The 20,897-nt window shown below is 40.1% G+C and overlaps 1 protein-coding gene across 1 annotated transcript; it reads left to right on the forward strand.

The window, feature by feature from the left end:
* Nucleotides 1-457: 457 nt before the first annotated feature.
* bmi1a (bmi1 polycomb ring finger oncogene 1a) lies at nucleotides 458-13,927 on the forward strand. Its single transcript, XM_083778677.1, has 10 exons — nucleotides 458-824; nucleotides 5,693-5,828; nucleotides 6,682-6,778; nucleotides 8,426-8,481; nucleotides 9,365-9,412; nucleotides 9,676-9,784; nucleotides 11,282-11,330; nucleotides 12,163-12,261; nucleotides 12,576-12,656; nucleotides 13,399-13,927. The coding sequence occupies exons 2-10, from the start codon at nucleotides 5,717-5,719 to the stop codon at nucleotides 13,804-13,806; spliced, it is 1,059 nt and encodes a 352-aa protein (XP_083634803.1). The 5' UTR covers nucleotides 458-824; nucleotides 5,693-5,716; the 3' UTR covers nucleotides 13,807-13,927.
* Nucleotides 13,928-20,897: the final 6,970 nt, after the last annotated feature.

Below are 20,897 nucleotides of genomic sequence, written 5' to 3' on the forward strand. Positions count from 1 at the left end.
CGCAGCCACTATAGAAGTCACATTTGTCACAAAGGTTTATTATTTGGCAAGTGCGTGGTTTTTAAAATAGTGCAAGACTCAAAGAGCACAGCCTCAACTCCGGAGCAGAGAGCAGTAAACCCTAGGAAATAGGACCTAACAGACGGATGCTTTGGCTATAATAAGTTAATGTCTGCGACGATATAAACGGATCACATCTTTCTGAGTCGATGTATGGTTAACACGACACCACCAGACATATATATATATATATTTATATATACTTTGTCATTTCATCGCCGTGCACGTTTCAACAGAGACCAGGAATACACCGACATTAATTTCTAGGCACCCTTAAGGAATGAGACCACGTGACCATCGCGGGGCGGTCGAACTACAAGCCATTTTGGGGACGGCGGTGTCGGTTACCACAGAACAGCAACACACACACACACACACACACACACACACACACACACACTGCTGCAGTCTCTGCTCCCTCTGTGGGGACACAAACTTATCATCTGGTACCCGAACTGTGAGCCTTTTTTGCACCGCTGTGGTGTGGGTCGGAACACCGATCATCCGGACCGACCGGCGACAGAAGAACCGTGCCTCGGAGACGGGAAGGAATATAAAGGGATTTTTTTTAACGCGCATGTTTCACGCGCTCCCACCGGTTTCGCCGTGCGCGCCCCGCGTCTCCTCTGCGCTACTGACAGCGTCTGCAGCTCGTTACAAGATGGCGGCTCGGATCGTATGCGTTTGCTGCTGATCGCCGTAACCACAACTTTCATTGTCTAATTCCGGCTCCAGCCCCGCAGTCCGGCGGTCCAGCTTCGTGGGTACGTAATGTTCGATAGCGGCTCTCGGCGAGCCGCCGAGGCGCCGTGTTTCTGGGGCCGCCGATCGCTCCCTTCCGACGGAGTAAATGTAGACGATCCAGCGGTGGATGTGTTGGGGTTTGCTTGCTTTGGATGGTATATGGCTGCAGCCTCTCATACCGACGTGGAGAGAGCTGCCTGTGTGTCTGTCTCACGGCGGAAAAAAAGCTCCGGTCTCTCGCACGCACGTCGATGAAACCGCACAAACACGCACATAGCAAGCTTTATTCTTCATAGATTGTGGCGTTTTGAGTTCGCCCCGGTGCGGGGGTCGTTTTGTGCGGTTTGGATTTGTTCGAAGCGGGCGATCTCGAGCCAAGCAGGCGGGGATGGTGAGATGTTTACGGCGTCGGAGTCTTCCAAGTCCCGCTGTTCTGGATATATGTTTATGTTATGTCTCCATTTTATAGAGTTGTGATCTTTGGGCTATAGCGGACTGGGCTGCGTGTTGACTTTGGCCACACATGGCCAAATGCTGGTTTTATTAACTTAAGTTCCCGCGGTGTGGGTGACGGGTCCCATGGAACGTGACAAGTCTTGTAAATTATTCACAAAAATATGTGATCACGGTCACTTGTTCAATGCTGGATCGAAGCTGAACATGCGCTGACAATGGGACAATTCTGGTGCACATATAGCCCCATGGTCCACAGAGGTTTTGGCAATTTTAATAGAACATTTTAAACCGAGCGATAACTTGTCCATGCACCATGGGCAAAAGCCATGGTGATAGAGTCGTTATAGCCTGCTATACCAAGCAGAAAACATAATGCCTGTTGGAATAACTTATACGGTTTACCGCAAAAGGGATATATCATTTGCGTTTTGTTTAGGCATTTTAAAGATTTGTTGTCTGGGGTGCCCTTATAAAACGCAGGTTGTTGGAACGGCCGGATCAAAGCTTTTTTGTTCGTGCAGTTCGTCTTTGGTTGACAGTCTGTCATTGTAAATTGCAAGGCTTTCTTTAAATAAGTGTGTGTGTGTGTGTGTGTGTGTGTGTGTGTGTGTGTGTGTGTGTGTGTGTTCGGTCACCGGTCAGTTGGGAAAATTGTTGATTCACTCATGACTCATCTTATTCGTCAAATATTTGAACACTTCACGATGACGGTGCCACATCTCGCCAAAAAAGACTGCAATTTATGATTCTCATTGCGAGACCTTAGAAGGCTGCAGCATGCATGCTTTGTAGGCTAACAAAAGCCTAAATCCACGGTTTTGACACTGACTGTTCATTCTAAACAGGTTGCGTGTAGACATGCTGTTCAGTTTTGCACTGCATGCATGCCATTTGAGTTTATTTTTTTAATAAATAAACGAGTGACAGTGGCTCGTTTGAGGTCAATGGGGTCTTTCTTTCCTGATCATTGTCAGTGCGGTTTATTGGGGGTTTTCCATGTTGCTATATGATAAAAATCTGCTTGTAACGGAAACCAGAGACAGGTGAAACGGTAGACCATAGAACCTGAAATCTGAATCATGTTAGTTATAGAACATAATATCATTCATGCCTATACGGGAACGTGTAACCCTGAATGTTATGTCAGCGTCCTGCGTGCAAGCGTATATATATTATGTGTGCTTAATGAGGTGTTCAGCTCGTACGTTTCCACTTTGGGTCATTGGAAAAACTGAATACAATGGTATGTTTTTAATGTGTGTGTGTGTGTGTGTACAGGGGGGTGGCTCTATTGGGGTGTCAGCATAATCTATAACATTGATTAGGCTATATATAATCTGGGCTACTAAAGACATCCATGCAGGCAGCGATGTCTGGTAATTTAGAGAATTAAAAGCTAAATGGACCTTTACGTGTAGAGTAGGTGTGTGTGTGTGTGTGTGTGTGTGTGTGTGTGTGTGTGTGTGTGTGTGTGTGTGTGTGTGTGTGTGTGTGTGTGTGTGTGTGTGTGTGTGTGTGTGTGTGTGTGTGTGTGTGTGTGTGTGTGTGTGTGTGTGTGTGTGTGTGTGGTTGGTTGGTGAGAGAGACATTCCGTGCGTTGCTTCAATGAAGTCGCCTGTATAATCAAGCTCTCATATACGGACAGAGAGGGAACAGTTGCGCAAACAGCAACTAATCGATTAATGACACGCTGTTTATAACCGCTCAACCCTTCTCCCCTCATGTCCATGCACTATACCAAATGTGCTTGCTTATAGGCTATATCAGTATATTATCAAAGCCCACCGTGTCCAAAACGGTACATATGGGTATGGTTATATGCCATATGGGTCTTATGGTGTTGGTATTAATTTATAAACGTCAGTTTCAATCAAGAAGAATGCGTGATCTCAGATATAGTTCAACCCCCTTGAGAAGAACTCTGGCTGCATGGCTCCGATCCAACGTGTTGACAATATTATGCTTTATTATTTAGGCTATATGGTGTGTGTTCATATAGGCTATTATTCACAGGTTTAAAGGCTCTGTAGCACTATAGTATAGGCTCAAAGCAGCCAATTATACAGCATATATGTGTAATAACTATTTTGATGACGCGTTATCCTACGCGTTATTCTCAGACACACAGACATGTAGGCCTACCTATAGACCCTGAACGGATCAGAACGGGATACTTTTTTGGGGGTTGGGGGGTCAGGAGGGGGGGCACTTAATACATATAGTTGGATGTCGATACGGCGGTTTCCCCCACTTTACCACTGGTTTATCTGGGTTTTTTTAAAGTGCATGCAACATGGGGATTGGGGAAACGGCAAAAACAAACCACAGATAGGCTAACCTATACACGTCTCCCTCTCCGTGCAGGCAGGGGGGGGGGGGGGCGACGACGCCGAATAAAGAAGCACTCGTGATCATCCGACGTGTTTCAAGTTCAGTTCAGGCACACACAGGCTGCATGCAGGGTCCGTGGTGCATGTGTCCATGTTGTTATTGCACCGTGTGTGCGTGCGTGCATGTGCCCGTGTATATATGTATAGCAAGCCTGCACAGAGATAACTTGGTGCTTGCTTGCTGCCTGCCTGCTGCACAAGCGTGCGTGCATGTGTGAAAATATTAAATAGAAAACATGCACCCCGAACTGTTTATTATTATTATTATTCCTCCTAATAAACCTGCTTTTCAAACCGTTCCGGTGAGAATTGCAGAGAGAGGAACCCAAACAGAGCGCGTTATAATATTGCATCTATAGGCTGGATCCTCCTGGATGTGGATCGTAGTAGATCGGGATCTTGAAGAGGGAGAGAGGGGAGGAAAAAAAGCCCCAGTCCGCTGCCTTTACAGTTCGCTCCAACCAGCAGCAGCAGCGGCGGACGGGGGTTTCTTTCACAAAATGGCAGCCGTGTGTGTGCTTTGCCTATATCGGCAACACGGCGAAAATCTATGTGCGGCGCTGCCTTGTGCCTGCTGCTATCCTTTATAACAGTGACGGACAGACAGGGCTGAGCCAAAATCATGTAGGCTATAATATAGGTTCGGCGGCTACACTTCGTCACTCAGCGTCGCTCGCCGACACGAGCTTGCAGATCGGAAAGCGACGCCTTCGTATACTAGGCTATACTGACTGTGTAGCCTTTAGCAATGATCAGGCTTTTGTATATAGAATTCTTAATTTGCCACATTTTATTCCCGAAGCGCCCACACGTGATTGCCACATGGGATTGCCTATCAAGCCCGTTTGGCAAAAAAAACACCGTCTTGTAGTTATTTGTCTCTGCTGGCAAGATGCCAGGTGGTCGAACGGAACGCCAAGGAAGTTGCCATAGAAACGCTTAAGATATTCCATATGTGGCACACCTGATACGGAGTGAATATGGACGGACGACGTGTTCATATCTTTAAAAAAAGAAAACCCTCGGTCTTTTTGGGTCCAACAATCCGAACTACAACAGAACGGAACACATGTTGGCCCCGTTGTCGGGAAAACGAGAGACCCGCTCGGTCAATGCTCCGGTTCTGCACAGTCATATATGCACACATAAGAAACTTTTAACCTTCGGGCTATGTTTGTGCTCATCGCCTGTTGTGCGTGCGTGCGTGCGTGTGTGTGTGTGTGTGTGTGTGTGTGTGTGTGTGTGACAGTGATAATGTAAGCTGTAAGCACAGCGAGGATGATGCTATATGAGCGTGTGTTTTTCCACACGTTGTGGAGCAGGCGATTGACGATTGATCACCCTGTGATTGATTTATGATCGCTCATTGACCCCTCCTCGCCCAGGTCATTCGGTAGGCAGGCATGACAGCACGGAACATGTTGCCTCCCTGCACCCAGCCCTAGGTTATTATAGACTATTAGCATAAAGTATATGCCTGCTTCATTGACACAGTTAAATAAACAATATATGCAGGCTATAAACTATATCCTCCAAATGGCCTAAATCATGGCCCAATGCAGGTCAAACTGCAGTATAAACCCGGTTGTGTTCTGTATTTTATTTATTTAGTTGTTTTTGTTCAACATGAAGACTTTTTCATGGATTAAATTTCGACTGATTTCAGTCTTTGCATCCACATGCAGCAAAGTCTTCTGTAGAAGCATCTCCTCTTGTACTGAAAATAGACGATCTACAAGCTCACAGCTTGTAGATCGTCTATTTTCAGTTATGTTGTTTCAAGATTAAAGGGTATTTGAAGTGGCTAAACTAGAAAAGTTGTTCAGAAGTATATATATCTTCCATAAACTTGATCTAGAAAAATAAAATGATATCATCACAGTCATAATATTAGTTCATTGTTTAGTTATCATGCAGATTCGGACTGACAAAAATCCTAATCATGGTTTCAGTCGTGAGATTCTATTTAGCTTTGTGTTCCATGCTTTTTCTTCTTTTTAAATATAGTAAACATGTTTATTTTTTCCCATCTGTCTCTCCAGGGCAGTCCATTTTTCGATTGAACCATGCATCGAACGACCAGGATAAAGATCACTGAGTTGAACCCTCATCTCATGTGTGTCCTCTGTGGGGGATATTTTATAGACGCAACCACCATCATTGAATGTCTACATTCATGTAAGTTAAGCTATATGTATGTATGCTTCACACAAAGTTGAAAAAGTGTTGAGTTGATGCTTCTAATGTATAACGCTATGGCCTTTTGACAGGCTTCAAGCGATTGATTTGTTTTGTTAAAATACATCTTAAATGACTATATTCCCTATAGATTGCTTAAGACTGTTAAAATAGAAATAAATACATAAATTGCTATAGACTGCTCAGTAAGCGTGTTTGTTCAGTATAGGTTATTATAGGGGGCTCTGCAGGTCTTTGGTGAACAGAAAAATAAGGTTACCGGTACATTTTATTGTGGGTTACCAATTTCATCCAATCAGCAGAGAGAACGCCACAAAGGTCATTTATTAGCATAGAAACCCCCACAAAGTCCACAACTTCAAGTGTTCCAATTTTGTCTTAAAACATTGTTCCAAATTCACTTGTTTTATCATGCAGCCTGATGTATGTTCTCTGACCCGATTGGATAAAATTGGCATCCCGACCTGAACATTTATTTTCTGTTTATAAGAGCCAGTGAGATGGTATAGACCCCTGTTACAGAGCAAACACTCTATATAAGCAATGAATATATCAGAATTTAAAGTTATTAACGACTTTTAGTTTTAACCAATAAAACTAAAAAAAGAATATTTAAATACATTAGAAAAAAACAAACAAACATGCAACTTCACTAGCAGGCAAATCTTATTTATCATGGTTTACTACTGCTCAATTGTGGGATTCTCTTATCCATGGCAACAAATTAGACACATTTGATAGTTCAAGCTTCCTTTTGTGTCGAGTGCAATTGACTGAGTAACTAATGATGTTGTTCGTACTATTGTTGTGTGTTTCTGTGTGTGTGTTCCAGTCTGCAAGATGTGCATTGTGCGCTACCTGGAGACCAGCAAATACTGTCCCATCTGTGACGTGCAAGTCCACAAAACTAAACCTCTTCTCAACATTAGGTGAGCTTTGTGATTGTCTGTCTGTCTGTCTGTCTGTCTGTCTGTCTGTATACGTACTCTTATTTAATATGCCTTTATGTCTATTTTGTGGTTTGAAGTAGTTGTCTGTGCATACCCTATTTATGGCTTAAGCTGGTGGTTTTCAGTGGGGCCCGTGGACCCCCAGGGGATCCCCAGCAAAATGTAGTTAATATAGCGTCACAATCATTTTAACCACTAACTATATGTTATGCTTTGGTTATGCGCTATGCTCGTATAATTGCTATTTTTGAAAAATCTTAAAACATTGTGCAAACAGTGTTGCCTCCTTGGTTTACGAATGCCCCCTCTGGGCATGGAATGATTTACTGTAGTATTTTCATTTCAATTTGTGGTGTATAACTTTCCTGAGGGTGAAAGTATAACGTGTATGTCTTGTATGACTTGGTGAGAACTTTCCTCACTTCAAGAGTCACAAACAGGTCCTTCAGTGTTTGGATTCTAAACTTGATGTCTGTCAGTTTATTCTAACCTGTTTTTCTTGTTTTAGTCACAAAGTCCATATCCAGACATTAAAGTGATTAAACCCATCATGTTATGTGTGCATTTGGACTTATGTAAATGTTTTGAGTATCTGTATACTTCACTTATTATTATATTTGCATTTTGCGATATTTATGACTTTCACGCCACTACATTTAAAAAAAACAAATACGGTTTCAAGGAAGGGAAAAAGTAGGCTACTTAAAAAGCTTTTCTTAAACAGCAACTAGGCTACTTTAACTCGGGTACCCATTTTGAATGTGCAACTTTCACTTGTAGTTGAGTAACATTTGACTGATGTTGAGCACTTTGTCCACCACTGTAAATGAGATGTTGGGTTTGATAATCTAAAACAGTGGTTCTCAAATTGGGGTCCGTTGACATCCAGCGGCCCTTGAGGGCGTCCCCAGCAAAATTAGTAAATATTGTTGCTGTCGGTCAGAAACCTTGTTATTTGAATCCTGAAAAGTTTACAGTTTAGCACATTATGAGGTGCACCCGACAGAGACAATGTGTTTGTAACAGTACAGTATCCATGACTCTCCAGCTTTTTATTAAAAAAGAAAATGCATTTTCAGGTCTGATACCAATTTTATCCAATCAGGAATCAGGATAGAGAACACAGTCAGGATACAGATGAAACATGTGGAATTGTAAATGATGACATAAATAAATGAGCATGACATAATTGGAACTGGAGCACAAAATAAGCTGATAAATGGCTATACTTTCTACTGATTGGCTGAAATGTTGTCACTATACCTGAAAATGTATTTTCTGTTTATTAAAGAGCTGCAGAGCTAAGGAAACGCCTGTTACTGAACAAACACTCTATAGCAATGATTACCGTCAGAATATAGTGATTTAACTTTTTAACAAAAAATATCACTTACCCTATGTAGCTATTTTGATCCCTATATAGCCTGCAGTAGCCTAAAAAAAAAAATCGTAATTTTTTTTTAAACGACAGTACGCAAATCACCCTGTAGACGGTGAGTTGTTCAAACACATTATTTTTTCTTCAGATGCAGCGGTTACTGGTTAGCGGCCAAATAAATATCAATCAAAAGTTTGATAACCACTGGTCTAAAATCATACAATGTCCTTTTATCTTTCTCTTTGAAGGTCTGACAAAACTCTACAGGACATTGTGTACAAGCTGGTCCCTGGGCTCTTCAAAAGTAAGCACAGAGAGAGAATGCAGTAAAACTGTGCAGTATGAATTAAAATTATTAATTAATTGTAAATTATACAGCAGCACAACAGACTTGAAAATGTGCTATGCCTAAAAGATGCTTTCAACAGTCTAAAATTAAGTTGCAAATGTATGCGTACATTAATAATTAATTAGTGTGTGTGTGTGTGTGTGTGTGTGTGTGTGTGTGTGTGTGTGTGTGTGTGACAGTGACAAAGGATGGATTCATTTGGTTCCATTTGTACTCTCTTCAGAGTCAAATTAAGACTTGAGGATTTTGCTGTGACGTCACAATAGAACAGCGCAGATGCCTTTGCTAATTACCATATTGTGTATGGATTCATTCACGTGGCAAGAGCTCACCGATCAGAATATCACCATTTACTTAAATATCAATATACAAAACATAAATGTGCATATTGTATAGTAACCCCACTCCCTAAATAATTATAATACATAAATACAAGTCCTGCTCAGTGTTTGTTCTCATTTAAAACATATTGGCGTGCCTGGGCCATGGCTCAGCGGTCCAGGCACCTTGGCTGGTAATCCACTCTGGCAGTGTGCCGCGGGTTCGACTCCCGATCCCGACGGCCTTTGCTGCGTGTCTTCCCCCCATTTCCTGTCAGCCTACTGTCTGTCCCTCCATAAAATAATATAAAATAAAAAGGTGAAAGACAAAAAAGAAAAAAACATATTGGCGTTAAAAACGCAAAGGTAAAGTCACTAAAGCTGACACTACAACACGTACAACAGGAGGAGTGCGGAGACTTAAGCGACTTTAATTAGCAGCATGGCTCAGAATGACAACATAAACATGACTGACGTTGAGGGTGAACTGGCTTATGATAAATTCCTGTGCTTTGCAGATGAAATGAAGAGGAGGAGAGATTTCTATGCGGAACACCCTGTAGACGGTGAGTTGTTCAATCCATGCACAAATGCATTGATTGCAATGGGATTGTGTTTTATTGTGATTTGTATGGTTCCAATTAATAAATGATGGCTGTGTGAACTGATTTTAGTTTTTACGCTTTGATATTGGTGTAAAAGTGTTGTTTTTGGTTGATTATCTTCTCCCTTGTTAATAATGAAACTGTCAGGATGTAATAGACATTTTTAGAATCTGATCTCAGGTCAGAATGGGTTAATGACTTGTTTTCAATGTATTTGGTGACAGCGTCCAACGGATCGAACGAGGACCGGGGGGAGGTTGCAGACGAGGACAAGAGAATCATAACAGACGATGAGATCATTAGCCTGTCCATCGAGTTCTTTGACCACAACAGGTAGACGTTTAAACACACTTATAGAATCCTTACATCTCCATATTTCAACATTAGTAATCAGGATAGAGAACACAGTCAGGATACAGATGAAACAAGTGGAATTGTAAATGATGACACAAATAAATGAGCAGACAGTTTTTTCTTTTTTATTTGTGATCAAGTTTTTATTTTTTATTTGTTGTTAAAAAAAGGGGTTTCCTTCACCCCACCCTCAGGTTGAACAGCGAAACAGATAAAAAATTACAATGCATCAAAAAAAATATTAAAGCAAGACAGGTACTTTACCATTGGAAAAAAAAAAAAAAAAGAAGAAAAGAAAATAACAGTCAGATGTTGGCATGATTTAAGTTTTTCTAATGCTGTGGATAAGATGCCAAGTGTGTTTTCTTGTGCCCCATTGGATGGAGCTATAGAGAGTTCCAGAGAGATCATGTCCATTAATGAGAGGATCCATTGTGAGACCTCAAGTTTGTGGGGAGGTTTCCATCTTAGGACGAGCAGTTTTTTTTGCAGCTGTCAGCCCTGACAGCAGGAGTCTTCTACGGCAATCGTTGAATCATCCTTCAACAAAAAAATATTAGGCAAGAGGGGAATTCTAGTTCCCATTACCTCAGATAGTACTTCTGAAACTCTATACACCAAAAACGATTGACATGGACACTCCCACATCATGTGCATGTATGTCCCAGTTTGTTATTGTTGCATAGGGTGCAACTGGGTGTCGTACAGAGCAGGAGTTGAAGACGTTTCCTTGGAGTCAAATAGAATTTCTGGATACATTTGAAATTCAACATTTGATAGTTATAATTTCGTGATGAGAGAGAAATATCTTCCCAAATTATTTTCCAATTGGTCGGCCGCTGCCAACTCTTTAAATGGACATTCCAGACTGAGACAACCATCGGCGGACATGTAGATTCTCTCAACTTCTTATACAAATAAGATACAAAGCCTTCAGATTTGGGAATCTTAGTTATGTAATCAAAAAGTGGGTGAACAGGTAGAGCATTTCTCCACGGCATGTGCTCGAAGAACACAAAGCAATCCTTTACTTTAGTCTTACAGTAAATTATTGTGTTCATTTATCCATTTAACTCAAAATGACATCGGATTAAGCCAAGGACAACTGGCTTGCATAATGAACGTGTCTGACCTAAATTGAAAATAGTTTTTTTCCAGTCAGTCACTCTAGTAGTCTGCATGAATCAACTACTAATACGTCTTATGACTTTATATTGTCTTATCATAAACACTCACTCACAAAGGGTTGACATTTTCATATATCTACAGACACACATACTTTCTTGTCATATTGCAAGAGTATTGTTTCCTTGAAACCAGGCCACTGAGACGAGACATTATTGTATTTCCTATAGCATTGCCACTGAATTGCATTTAGTTAGAAACTGGAAACTAAATTATGTTAATGTATGTAAAGTGGTGCTCATATATTTTGATTATCAATGATCACTTTTCTATTATTTATGTGATCTATAGAATTAAACTGGGCAGTGGGCCAGAAGAAAGCAGGCATTCTAAAGAACAGGTAAGAAAATGTCTACTTGTTCACTTGACTAATCATTGTGAAAACAAATATGTGATACTGCTTTTCCTTTTTTCTACAAAAATAAGTTGTTCATCTTCCTTTTTTAAGGTGGACCGACCTTCTGTAACATTTAAACATGCTGACATTTATATACATATTTCTTATTATTATGCATTTTTTAAGTAGGGGTGCCCACAATTTCTGACTTGAGAACTAATTTTAAAATGACCAGCTCAACAAAATCTACCCACCAAAAAGATTATATACCATTGCTGAAAATAATAAAAAGTTTACCTTTGGGAAACAGAGGGGGGAGGGGAATGGAATTGGCAGGGATTTTTATATATAAAAGTTTGAGCTGACAGGCCCTTTTATGTCAATGTCAATCAATTAAATCATCTTAATATACAAGTGACAGATGCCAAAAGGATTTATTTTTAAATAATATATATATTATTTAAATTATATATATTTGATGTCATCTGGTCTACCTGCACAGCCTTTATGATCTTCTGGTAGATCGCGTATACTTTTGGGCACCCCTATTGTATATTGTGCAATATGCATTATAGCCTTTAATATTGTTGTATTTTGTAAATGTTGTATTTTGTTGGATTATATGGTGCATTTCATTAGTAAATCTTATATTTTGTTATATCATGATGCATTTTAAATGTTGTATTTTATAGGAGTGTGATGCATTGTAATTGTTATATTTTGTTGTATTATGATGCATTTTAAATGTCGTATTTTATAGGAGTATGATGCATTGTAATTGTTATATTTTGCTGTATTATAATGATGCATTGTAAAATACATGTTGTATTTTCAGGTGGCTAACAAGAGATATCTCCAGTGTCCGGCCGCCATGACAGTCATGCACCTGAGGAAGTTCCTCCGCAGTAAAATGGACATCCCCGGTACCTACCAGGTACGCATGATTTAAAAACATTCACTTTGAAATAATATATATTCAAAGATTTGCGCCACATTTTTACGATTTTTCAAAAATAGCAGACCTACAAGCTCGTAGCGCGCCACTCGGTGGCACGTTATGAGCTTGTAGGTCTGCTTTTTTTGAAAAGATTGGCAAAAATTTGGCAAAAGTTGGCAAACAATATGAAGTTGGCAAACAAAATGGCACAGAGTCATTCTTTTTAACACTGGATAGTGTTTTATCATTTTTGTTTCTCTCCAATTGAAAAATAATGTTTTTTTTAAACCCATATTTTAACCACATTTTAGGTTGAAGTTATGTATGAAGAAGAGCCACTGAAAGATTACTACACGTTAATGGACATAGCATATATTTACACTTGGAGGAGGGTAAGAGAACACTTTGAAAATGTTTATTTGTGTTTTTAATATAATATATGTATTTATAAGTAAGGTCAGTGTATACTTGACTATTCATATAATATTCTTTTAATCCCAAATATTGTTGATCTTTTAAGCATGAAATTAGACCAACTCACTGGTGAATTGGTGACTATATATATAGTGTTTTTCACCACAGTGTAGGAATATGTTTAACCATATCATTGTTGATATTATACTTTTCCTAAATGGAGTGCTGATGAAAATCAGCTGATCAACTTGGCAAGTTGGCAGCATTTACAGTTGTTTAATGTACTCTTTTCAAATAAATAAATTACAAATACATAAAATAAATAATACATCTTTAAGTAGGAAAAAAGAGATTGCGCATGTGTTTTCTCAGTGAAGTACTAGACGCAAGATCCAGTATACATGTCATCAAAAGTATAGCAATTGAAAAGAAAATCCTTAAAAGTTATAGCACATCCGGTGGCGCCCGCTGGCCAAGTGGTCCAGGGGTGCATGCCACATGCACACGCTTTGGCCTGACAGCACGTCACGTGTTCGAGTCTAACTGTTGATGACGACCTTTGTGTGTGTGTGTGTGTGTGTGGCAATACATATGTGGAAATGTGAGGACTTTGTCCTCCATAATAAATACGAGTTGAACAAAGTTTACCGGTAGGCTATATACTCGAGACATTTGGCTTTGGGGAAATTAAACCGTTTTAAATTCCATCCGTCCTCCCAGAACGGCCCGTTGCCGCTGAAGTACCGGGTGCGACCCAACTGTAAGAAGCTGAAGACGGCCCACAAGCAGCAGCAGCAGGAGGGCCAGAACAGCACCGGGGCGAGGTCCGGTCCGGAGAGCGACTCGGCCAGCGACAAAGCCAGCAGTCCGGCCAGGGGGGGGGGCGTGCCATCCACGTCGTCGTCGCTGCCCAGCCCCGGCACCCCGCACGTCCCCCAGTCCCCCCACCGTCTGCACCCCCCTCCGCACCCCCCGCCACCGCAGTGCCAGCCCACCGCCCACAACGTCGCCACACCCGCCGCCAACGGCGCTTCCACCTCCACCCCTGCACCGCCGCCCCGCCCCTTCCCCTTCAGCGGCAGCAAAACCCCCCGGAAGGCGTCGGCGCTCAACGGCTCGACCGGATGATGACTCGAGTGGACGGACGGACGGACGGACGGACGCGAGCGACTCGGACGTCGGGCGGCCAATTAACGCCAGAACCCCGTCGGCTATAAAACTAACCACTTTAAAGCCCTATTTTCGAATCAAATCGTCCGAAACGTTCAAAATGTTTGGATTGTTTTTCGAAAATGTTTTGTCACGGCACGCCCCAAAAATAGGGACAAAGTGGTAAAAGGAGTATAGTTCAGCCAAAAAACTACTTATTTTCTATCAATTTAATGAATTTACGTAAACACCCCTTGAAGCTTTGAATTCCTACGTCGATGATGACCGGCGGAATCTCTGGTATACGAGACCCGGTCGAAATTTCGAATTATCGGCTTTGACAAAAAGAAAAAAATCTCCCATCAATTCAAGGCGTCATGGAGTGTGTGTAATTGATAGAAAATAAGTCATTTTTGGGGTTGAACTATATTCTTTTAAGCTCAATTTAAACTCCATTGTGCGACGGTATATATCGCTTGCCTTGCTGACACAAACTGCTCTACATATAGATGCTATACGAGTTCTTGTTTTTGTTTATAGATCACTTCCTGTTGGCAAGCGCCACTGTCGTATATGGGGAATAAATTAGGCTGTTTCCATGCCAATTGTAGTTCCATTGTCGTAGAGGTTCTCTCGCTCTCGCTCTCGCTCTCTCTCTCGCTCTCGCTCTCTCTCTCTCTCTCTCTCTCTCTCTCTCTCTCTGTTTTTTATTACCATTGTTATAAATATTATGGAATATGTAAGTTTAACTGTTAGTGGGAAGTGAAACATTTCAACAACAAAAAGAAAATGAAAAAAAAGAGAAGGAACTGGGTGGGGATTTTTATAACTTTTTTTTTTTGAGGAAAAGGTGGCATTCATTCACAGTTTTGCATTGTATACAGAGTTTACAGGAGAAACAACGCTGGTAAACATTTATTCCCCATAAAGCTACACTTTCAGTTTTTTATTTTACAGATGACTGAAGATGGTCTTTTATATTCCTGGTTTCACTGATTCTATATATTTTGTTTTCTTTCCTTCCAAATCGAATGTGTTCATATGTGTTTTAAATTGTTAGAAAAATGTCAGCTAGGCCTAAAGCATGCTCATAAGACACACTTTTTTTTTTCTTTTAAGAAAAAAAAGAGTTCATGGACGGTCTGCCTAAAACTTTAGTTATTATTGTATATTTTTATTATTTGTATTTGAGAGAGGTGTTGTTAAAGTCAACAGTGCACCTGCAGAAGGAACTTGTAAAGGTGGCTCTGGAGAAATTGGAAATTAAGGAATTAGGTTAATATTGAAAATAAATATGAATCTTAATTGAGAAGGAGATATTCAAATATCTCCATAAATTAATTCCAACAGTGCTCTACTTTTTTTACCCCCATCCCCTGTAATGGAAATGTCCTTTTATTCGTTGTTATAGCTGCAGTGGCATCCAAATATTCTTCACATCATGCATCTTTTAAAACTCGAAAAACATTTTTTTAGAAAACCCACATGTAAATAGACACCAAGAAAAAGCATATTTAATCAGCGATGACATTAATCTGTTCCCATTTTACCCCGAGAAGAAGGCCGGGCATATTACAACACACAAGCATCTCATTCTCAGCGCCATTTCATGCTCAAAGACAAATGTTTTGATGTCTCCTGTGTTTCCGTATTTGTATCGCTCGATTGTATGAACAACTATTGTATTGTTACTGTTGCACAGTATAAAGACGTCTAAATAAAACATTTTACACTTATAAAAACACGTGATTTTCCGTCGTTTATCTTTCTTGTTTTAGACCGCAGACAGAGACTGTTCAAGCTGGAGGACATTATAGCATGAAATGAAATGACAGCGTCAGACAATGCAGGGCAGTGACCACAGTGAATGAATGCAACACCACGGACAGATGTCTCCTGTTGAACCAGCACTTATTTAAGTTAATTTAATTTAAGAAAGGACGGCAACTTGAGAAAAAAGACGTGTCAAATCATTTGGATTAACTAGCCTATAAACTTGAATGTTTTCAAGAACAAGAAGCCGAAAACTGCAATGCGTGCGAGAAACATCTATAGTAGGCTAATTAAGATATTGTGTTCTATTTTTTTCTGTTTTCCTACATTGATTGAACGTGTTATAGGCTGAACTTGTGTTGTGGGGACAGGAGTGCTCTGACTTTGGACAGCAGGCTGCATCAAGGCGGCATCTATATGGGATGTATACATTTGATTGCGAGAGCGATCATAATGTATACATTTCAAGTTAATAATTAAGTGGTTAATTAATTGAGCTTGCATTGAACATTACATATAACATTAGAACAAAAATAATTTTCTGTTGGCCTTCTTTGACGCTTTGTAAGCAAAAACTAGACCGATATCATGACAATTCAATTAACTATATAGACGCATATTGCTGAAATATGCAACGAAACGACTTGCAGTTTGGCTATACCTCTAGTCTATAGACTAATGAAATCAATAAAAAACATATTCTTCTACACGTAATATAGCCTATAGTTAACACAAATAACGAAATTGTCGGATCTGCAAGCTCACGATTTTTTCAAAACGGGAATGTTTCAATAATAATCCTCGTCATCGTCATCATCGTCATCATCATCATCATCATCCTCATCATACTAGGCCATCATTTGCCATAAATTCCCAAAATAAACGCGCCAGGATAAAAACCGTGCATGTAAATGTGCACAATTCTGTTCCAGCTGTTTTCATTAAGATGAATGGAAGGGAATTTGGAACCGTTTTGTTATCATACGATTATTTATAGGCTGTCACGCTGCAATGTGTCCAAAGTCCAAACCCTGCGTCGGGGGCCACGTCTGGATCACCACAGACCCATTTGTAGGCTGCCTATATTGGTCACGAGTCGAGCAAATATATATGTTTTTATTTTTCGTTTATTGGAATTTTTTTATGATTATTTCAAAAAGATTTTCAAAAAGTAAAAACATTATGATAGCCTTGATAGGCCTATTAACAATACATTATTATAATAATTGCAAAAACAATCACCTTTATTTTTTTAAAGGGATATTTCACCTTGACCAAAAACATTTGGTCATTTTATCGTCTACTGCTGCCCCGCCCCTTCTTATACAAACCCATTGTAACTTCAAACTTCATTTGAACCATGATAGATTCATCGAAAACACCCGACTTGTTTTTCAGTTGACTGATATTGCCCTCTAATACGTGAGGGGCCATGTTTTTTTTAATTTACTGTTTTCATTTATTTATTTGGGTGTTTTTCTGGAACAATGCGTTGATGATTTACCCCGAATATACTTATAGCCCGTGGCCGTGACCCAAACGAGAAATGTGATGACTCACTTATAGACCCAAGCAGATCAAGCTCACAACGCGTCGCTTTGCGCCACGTTGTCAGCTAAAATATGTCTATTTTCACTAGACATAGCCTGCTACTAAATCATTGAATTTCTTTTTCATTCATGAACAATGTATAGCTTTTTTTATTGTTACGGTTTAAAAAAGAAAGTTTTGATATATAATGATGATAATAAAGCAAAATGTAGGAAACAAAAATATAAAGGGACTCGTGCAGTGCTGTGATGACGGTGCATTGATTGTGCAATCATGTGCATTATAGCCTATACATTCATACACCGATGGCGGAGGAAACCTGCATGCACATCAGCCGGGAGCAGGGGTTCAGAAGACGTCTGCTCTGGGGAGGCGGCGGTGGTCGAGGGCCCGGATGGAAACCGCAAGGTTTTCAGTTGATCGAACCAGTCTGGGGGAGCCAGAGTTAGTGTTGAAGTGTCCTTGAGCAAGACACTGAACCCATTGCTCCCGATGTGCAGTTTGGTGCCTTCACTGCCTTGCATGGTTTCCTCCGGGCTCTGGCATCGGTGTGTGAAAGGGTGAATGTATAATGCACAATCTATATGACATGTAAAGCGCTTTGGATAAAGGGGCTATATAAATTCACCATTTTGCTCAAGGACACTTCGACACTAGCCGGGGATCGAACTGCAGTTCTATACCGGACCCGCCCGTTCATATAGGGCCTATATGACTGGGCGGGCCCGGTAGAACTACAGCCTATAGGCTATATACACCTGAGCCATTGCTCCCTAGTCCCTGATAGGGCAACAGAGACGATTACATTTAAGTTGCGTACAGGCAGCATGCACTGGAAATCCCCCATCCCATCTGTCACTTATTAGACAGACAGTTCCTCACCACTGCAGATGTAAGCTGTTACAGTATACCGTAGGCATATAGCCTTCACAGTTCACACGTGAGTCGTGACACACACACACACACACACACACACACACACACACACACACACACACACACACACACACACACACACACACACACACACACACACACACACACACACACACACACACACACACACACACACACACACACACACACACACACACACACACACACACACACACACACACACACAAACACACACACACACACACACACACACACACACACACACACACACACACACACACACACACACACACACACACACACACACACAGGAACATTGTTGAGGGTCAACAGGGTCAAACTCAGGACGGTGGACTGTATAGGATGCTAGGACTTGCAGGTGGTTTTTTTTGATTGATTGAAATATTTATTAACAGTTTGTAGAATTTACAGTACATTTTAAGCACAAACTCAATACAAAGACTGTCAACTGTGAGTGGACGACCCAATTAAGCATTACACTTGTTTACAACAGGGTCCACATTGTTCAATTCATCATGGTATAGATGTGGTTTATGACAGCTTAAAGCTGTTGTCATGCCAATCTCTATATATCTTTTGTACATATATATACTTTTTTTTAGACATGATTTATTTTCATGTGATTGTCTCGGTTGAAATTTAAAAAAATAGCAAAATAACACATTTTGACTTTTTGAGTAATATTTCTTCATACCTTTCAGTAGATACTGCCACCTCGTGGTAGATGGCAAAAAGTGCATTGGGCTACCGAATACTGCCACAGTTTATTTTATGGAATCGAAGGATTGTAATTTGAATGCACATGACCAGAGAGGACAGGTTGTACAATGAATTAGAACAGGATTATAAGAGTGACAAATAGTCATTAACACGCCTGCACCTGGTATGATAGGCTACTATATGTCGGCTGTACTTTTTTTGCACATATTTATGTCCCAGCTGCTTTCCTCAAAAAATCAATTTCATAAGTGGTATAAGACAATATATTATAATTAGATAATAATGATCACTAAACATACAATTCAGATTCGGAATTATTTATTTTTGCCAAGTAGGCCTATAGGCTATATTTGCAGATGTAATAAAATAAAAAAATAAAATAAATACGTGAGTTGGTGGTAATAAATAGTTTTAACAGTGTTGCCATGTCTGCTTATAATAAGTGACTTTGGGCTTGTTTTCATAGTTGCTTATTGCGGTTTGCTTCCTTATATTGTTTAGTCAAGTCGTTCCGACATTTCTTTCTGTATTTTTGTCTGCGGACCACATCTTAAAATACTGTGCCAGGCAGAGACCCACATTGGTGTTGTTAAAAAAGTACCTTTTCCCAAAATAGCAGATCTCTTCTTCTTTTTTTTCCTTTTTATAATGTTTTATTGGGTTTGTTTCCATTTTAAAATACAATACATAGCCTACAATTAAGGAACACACACAAAACAACAAAAAACAACAACTAGGCCTATGAGGGGAGAATATATAGACTGGTAGAAAAAAAAATCTAAAATGATAAACAAGACTTACAAAAAATGATTAAGAAAGAAACTTGTATAGGCAAGAAATGACTATATAAAAGAATGGAAAGAAAAGAAAGGGAAATTAATTTGCAGTTAATTAATTATTATATGAAAGAAAAGGGTCCCATGCAGGTTGTAGAGAAATTATTCAATGAGCCTCTAGATGAGAATTGTATTTTTCTAGGTGGATAAAGGATGACAGCCAGGTCTTTTAGCCAGGTGGCAGGGCAGGGGGGGCTAGGACTTTTCCAGTGAAGCAAAATGCTTCTGGCACCTATACTGAATCTGCCAGAATCTGCCCACAACAGGAGACACACCGAAAATAGCAACTACAGGGGACACAGAGGCACGGGAAAGCCAAAACCACTTAAGAGAGTATATATATATATATATATATATATATATATATATATATATATATATATATATATATATATATATATATATATATATATAAGCAGATCTACAAGCTCACAATAGCCATAGTTTGCTTATTTTGTTGAAAAATCTGGCAACACACTGATTATCTGCATTACACCTGTCCGCAGGAGATTCAGGAGTGTTGACTTGACAGCCCTGCCTGTAGCCTGCTAATGTTGCGTTTACACCATAGACTGTAAAGGTTTACACGGGGCAGATTTTGCAGTCTACCATTCATTGTCAAAGGAAGCCGCTTTGGTATGACGCTGCAAAGGCGCAACGATGCAGTAGGTGCTCCAAATCAACTCACAACGCGTCTTTTCATCGTTTCAACTGCCCGTGTGAGTGTGAATGCATGCACCATGGAGGAAGTGAAGAGGTTGATATGAATGACGCAGGCAGAAGCAGAAAAGGGCTGATTGATTGGAGAAGGGCCAAGATTAAGGTGAATATAGCTTTCTCTGCTCCTGTAAAATGTAAAGCTATTTTAAAATATATTCCTGTAAACGGAAATGCCAGCTTCCTCGGATTTTGGGAGGTGTGACAGAGGGGTCAGACTTCCATAGCCAAATACTTTTGCTTATAGTGGCAGAGTGGCACTATGTAAGTTCTTTTAATGAATAAACATGTACATTATTTTATTATTTAATCTGTAATTCTGTAAAATGTTGCTCTAGTCACTAGAGCAACATTTTGCCATCTGCCAGAAGGTGGCAGTATCTGCTCAAAATATTTTGACAAAGAAACATTACTCAATGTGTAATTCATTTTTCTCAATGGAAATAGTCACACAACAAAAATCAGTGGTAGAAAAAAAATCACTGTACACAAAAAGGTGTGCGTGCGTGCGCAGGAGTAATGGTACTCTCCCTTATTTCCTGGTCATTTTTCCTC

The sequence above is a fragment of the Protomyctophum parallelum genome (genome assembly GCF_964188405.1).
Source record: "Protomyctophum parallelum genome assembly, chromosome: 12".
Classification (NCBI taxonomy): domain Eukaryota; kingdom Metazoa; phylum Chordata; class Actinopteri; order Myctophiformes; family Myctophidae; genus Protomyctophum; species Protomyctophum parallelum.